General features: G+C 38.1%; 1 protein-coding gene across 6 annotated transcripts in view; it reads right to left on the bottom strand.

The window, feature by feature from the left end:
- Nucleotides 1-422: 422 nt before the first annotated feature.
- The window catches only part of LOC111429715 (villin-4-like), a 10183-nt gene continuing 6015 nt past the window's right edge, over nt 423-4590 (bottom strand). For 5 of the 6 annotated variants that reach the window (XM_023065665.1, XM_023065668.1, XM_023065666.1 and 2 more), the window contains 15 exons: nt 4130-4230; nt 3530-3685; nt 3298-3366; nt 3143-3211; nt 2934-3071; nt 2713-2841; nt 2483-2630; nt 2357-2367; nt 2117-2257; nt 1887-2012; nt 1734-1799; nt 1273-1603; nt 979-1181; nt 739-905; nt 423-643 (listed from right to left, as the gene is read on the bottom strand). In XM_023065665.1, coding sequence (XP_022921433.1) covers nt 792-905; nt 979-1181; nt 1273-1603; nt 1734-1799; nt 1887-2012; nt 2117-2257; nt 2357-2367; nt 2483-2630; nt 2713-2841; nt 2934-3071; nt 3143-3211; nt 3298-3366; nt 3530-3685; nt 4130-4230 — 1802 coding nt within the window. In that variant the 3' untranslated portion in view covers nt 423-643; nt 739-791. The remainder of the gene's footprint in view (nt 644-738; nt 906-978; nt 1182-1272; nt 1604-1733; nt 1800-1886; nt 2013-2116; nt 2258-2356; nt 2368-2482; nt 2631-2712; nt 2842-2933; nt 3072-3142; nt 3212-3297; nt 3367-3529; nt 3686-4129; nt 4231-4590) is intronic. The other variant, XM_023065670.1, reaches the window with a different exon arrangement.

Raw genomic sequence — 4590 nt, 5'->3', positions numbered from 1 at the left:
TATTTTCTAATTTTTTTTTTATTAAACCTTAAAAAAAAAAAAAAAAAAAAAAATTTACTTACCCAGTAACCGCTCAAATCCACCCGCCATTCATAATTTTAAAATCCAAATATGTGGTGGATTTGAGCTATTACAAATGGTATCAAAGCCAGACACCGGGCAATGTGACTGTAAAGACACTGACAAGGGAAGTAGATTGTGAAATCCAAAGAACGAATAGAAGAACGAAGTCATGTTATATATATATATAATATAAATAAATCACACCTTTTATTTAGAAATGAACAAAAAAAAAAAAAAATGAGAGGACTGGTTTTTACAATGCTGTACAATTCCATCCTCAATCATCAATAAACACAACTATAAGTAGACTGCTATATATATCCCTCCCTCTTCCTTCTTTTTTTTTTTTTTAATTTTTATTTTTAATAATTAAAACACACAAAAAAAAAAATGATAAAAAAAACCAAAATTGCTCTCATCAAACCAATTCTCACAGAATATATCACACAACTATCTCATCTGCTAGTGAAAGCTAAGACACATTCAAACCAATCAAGAACAGCTCTGAGTGTATGTATGGGACAGCAGAAACAGCTTAAAATGCACTGACGCTCTCCATCAACAACTTTGAGTTACAAATCTGCCAACCAACAAAATTACTGCAATCAATCACTAACGACTTATAGAACGCCAAAAGAACGAATCGATACTGTCGTAAAGAACACCACTACCTACCAGCATCCACAACTCGACGACGAGCAATCAAAGGGCATTGTTAGCAAGGAGTTCTAGAACAGATGCAAGGCCATTTTAAGTTTGTTCTGCTTCCATTTAGGTAGCTTATAGAAAGCATCCTTTGTCATTCCAAATTTCTCCTTGAACTCCGTCATTGATAGGTATGTCTGCTCGTTTCAAATTCGACATGTAAGAACTCGACGTTGATAAAAAAATATTGCTGTGAATGGTTATGCTTACCTCTCGCTTCGTCACGTCGATGTCTGAAGCTGGAGAACTCGATGTCGTTGTAAGGGATTCGTATGGATGTATTGTGAGACCTTCCTCGTCTTCAACTTCGCCCTCCTTTGCATCTTCCACTATAGTAAGAGATTCTATTCTGTTGCTCATGGAGGTCTCCTTCTTGTCCAACTCTGGGATAGGCTTGGAGACACCTAGCGTCCCTTACCAAATACAAAAGAAAAGCAATTCTGTTAAGTTGGAAATTTGTGATGGTTGCAACCGAACTGTGGCGAAACTTAGATGAACTCGTACCCTTGAAAGAGCGAGGTATAATAGCTTCTCGAGCGGGCGGTGGCTGTTCGAAACTTGCACTAAGTGCTGCTATGGCTGCATTTTTAGAAGCCAGCCTTGATGACTCAGTAGTAACAGATTTGGGGTACAGCCTTCTAACCATTGGAGGAGGAGTAGAAAGATTTCTAGCACTTGGGTTCTCAAAGTTTGCAGCTAATGCATTGAAAGCAGGTGACCTTCCTCTCACACGAACTCGATCAGGACTAAACGACACACTCCTCGACCGCTGTGCTTTCTCTGGCACACTACTCGACCTCCCTCCATACATTACAGGAGCTCTCCGCTTCGGTTTCTGATAAAAGATCATGAAGCCATCAAAAAAGAATGCTAACTACACAGATAATGTAGATATGTTTCAAAGCAATAGATAATTCTGAAAAGAAACTGAATAAAAAGGATAGAAGAACTAGAAAATGACTTGCATTTATAGCAGCAGCGCCATCATTTTTAACTAATGCAAGCTTTCTCTGAAACGAATTTCCATGCATCTGTATTCAAATATTTAAAAGATTCAGATAAAACAAGCAATCAGATTATTGTCACAGAATTGTACTCAATAAGCATATGATTCTCACGTCAGATTTTGCAGAATCCCATGAGAAGAAACGTGTGAAGAAAGGCGGTTCACTTCCTTCCATGACGATATATATCGGAGTTTCGCGTGATAATTTTTCATGAAAAAAATCAATCTCAAGAAATTTCTGTTCAGAATTCGAAAAAGAATCAAAATAAGCATTCATTATATGCCCAGAAAACTACCTCTTGATGACTGGTGGAAGAAACAAGTCAGAGCAATAAAACGTACCTCCCCAATTCTTAAAGCATGCAGTTTTGTCTTGGGGTCAACCTGTTGCCCGACCCAAACAAAGATCTGAGAGTGACAACTAAGAATGTCAATATCTTCTGCCATCAAATCATCTTGCCCAAAGTTGTATATCTCATCAACCTGCAATGACATCAAATTTTAACAAGAAACCAAGGAACTTGGTGCATTACTTCTAAGAACTCCAGTTTTAAGTTCCAAGATAGAATAAGAAGAGAATACCTTCAAAATTTCTGCATAATGCCGCCATTTCCGGAGCGAAATCGATGCGATGAACGAAGTTAAAGACTTATAAACGGGGAAAAATAGAACGATAACGACGAAAGATCGAAATACAATTGTATACACCTTTTGAATAATTGCAAGAAAACAAGTGTGGATCGCTCTCAACAACCATTGCAATTTTCTGACTTGGGTATTCCGTTTTTCCTCCCAACAAACCCCAAAATAGTTCAGACTCTGCGCCTTCCTTGTACGGCTTGGATTGACAGTTTGGCTGCAGAAAATTGGAAATCATATGAGAAGCTATTTTGGTAGTGGCAGCTTGATTCATAATGGCCATATAACTAACTAATCACCTTGATCATATCCAGAAATCTTTCAACAAGCTCCTGGTGATCAGTGGTGGTAAGGCTTCCAAACCAAGTAAAAACAGTAGACCCTCTATACAAAATGTAACAATAAGAGGAATTCAAAGAGGATCCAACCTGTGGGAACAGAACAAGAACAAACAATGATTTGTATATTAGCATATGAAGTATTATGCACAGCAGAAGACATTGGGATGAGAGCAACGTACTGCTTCAACTTGAATTGCTTGCATATTCTCAGGGCCAGAGCCCTGAACTCGAAACAATGCAATACTGTGTCTCGAATTTGTCACGTCTGAAATGCCATTTTCTGCAATGTAATTCTTGTATCCATCACTCAACCCACCCTGAAAAATTTTTGTTAGTCAACTTCATGTAATACAATTGTATGTATTTCCATTAAGTTACCCAAGCATACCTTAAAAACAATAAATCTCTGAAAAATTGAATAGAACTGGACTGGTTCATATCCTTCATAAATACAAGCCTAGCATGAAACCAAGATGATATCATTATCCTCAATTGGAGACGCCATTGTATATAAGAGCGGACAATTTAAACAGTGGAAGCAACCTGGACAGGCAAGAACTTCAGTGATTCCACCATCTGGCTGGCCAGCGATAAAGCAGAAGCTCTTTCTCCCTATTTCAAGAGTAATTTACTACTAAGATATTCCTCGAAGAACAGATAATAAGTAAATAGAATCAAACCCACAAGGGTGTTGAGGCTTTCCAATTATCATTATTCAAATATTTTCTATGCTTCAAGCATGATATGATCCATTTGTATTTATAAGTTTAAGTACCTCAACACTTTGTTTACCAAACCATGTTCCAACCAGATATTCTTCCTTGTCTTCTCCCGAGTAAGAATATTGGAAAATATAGCAATCTCCACTGTAAAATTTTGATTGATCAGAGACAGGAAGTAGAAGCTTTTCCTGGCCACTGACACGCCACACCTGTTAGACAACGGAGTTTTCATCATAGGGTAAATCATTTATACCAACTGTTTGGATCATGTGTCTATCAATCAATAAATTTCTGGTTAGTTTCCAATGATTCCCAAGACACCCGTCGTCAAGTTCGTCGTCCTACATTCAAACTGATTGCGAAGCAAATATTCATTTAATTCGTACATCCCACGTTATCTGTAACAGCTCAAGCTCACCGCTAGTAGATATTGTCCGCTTTGGCCCGTTATGTATCGCCGTCAACCTCACGATTTTAAAACGCGTCTGCTAGGGAGAGGTTTCCACACCCTTATAAGGAATGCTTTGTTCCCCTCTCCAACCAACGTGGATCTCACATTATCTGTTCCTTCTTTTGCCATAGTATCATCATTTGCAGAATGGTTCATAGAACCTTATGGAGAAGAGAAGAAAGAGAAATATTTTTCGAATTACCTGTAGATTTCCTGTACAATCAATGTAAGGACGAGGTTCCTCTCTTACAGGTTCAGCTTTCAAAAGACCCTTCACATTAAATCCTTGGCGTTTCAAAAGTGCTAAAAAAATAACCAAAAAAAGAGAGAGGGGGGGGAGAGAGTTCATCAAACAATAGCTGGAGAAATGTCAACATTACAATGAAAACCAAACGATTTAATGAAAAAAAAAAAAAAAAAAAAAAAAAATTCTAAAATACTCAGTAAGTGACCCCCTATCGGGATTATGCGACAAACACATGCAATGAAATGATGGGACCTATCGTTCCGTTTCGTTTCGTTTCGTTTCATTTCGTTTTCCATACGGTGTAATCTTAACAGGTAATCGTGGACGTGTACCATATACTCTACACGCAGCCCATACGTGCGAGTATGGGCTCACCAGCTAGTTCGCACACCGCTGGGCCACTGTCCCTAGCCGGT

This window comes from Cucurbita moschata, unplaced genomic scaffold (assembly GCF_002738365.1).
Source record: "Cucurbita moschata cultivar Rifu unplaced genomic scaffold, Cmos_1.0 Cmo_Scf00032, whole genome shotgun sequence".
Lineage (NCBI taxonomy): Eukaryota > Viridiplantae > Streptophyta > Magnoliopsida > Cucurbitales > Cucurbitaceae > Cucurbita > Cucurbita moschata.
Note: the sequence above shows the minus strand (reverse complement) of the source record. Positions and strands in the feature narration are given on the sequence as shown.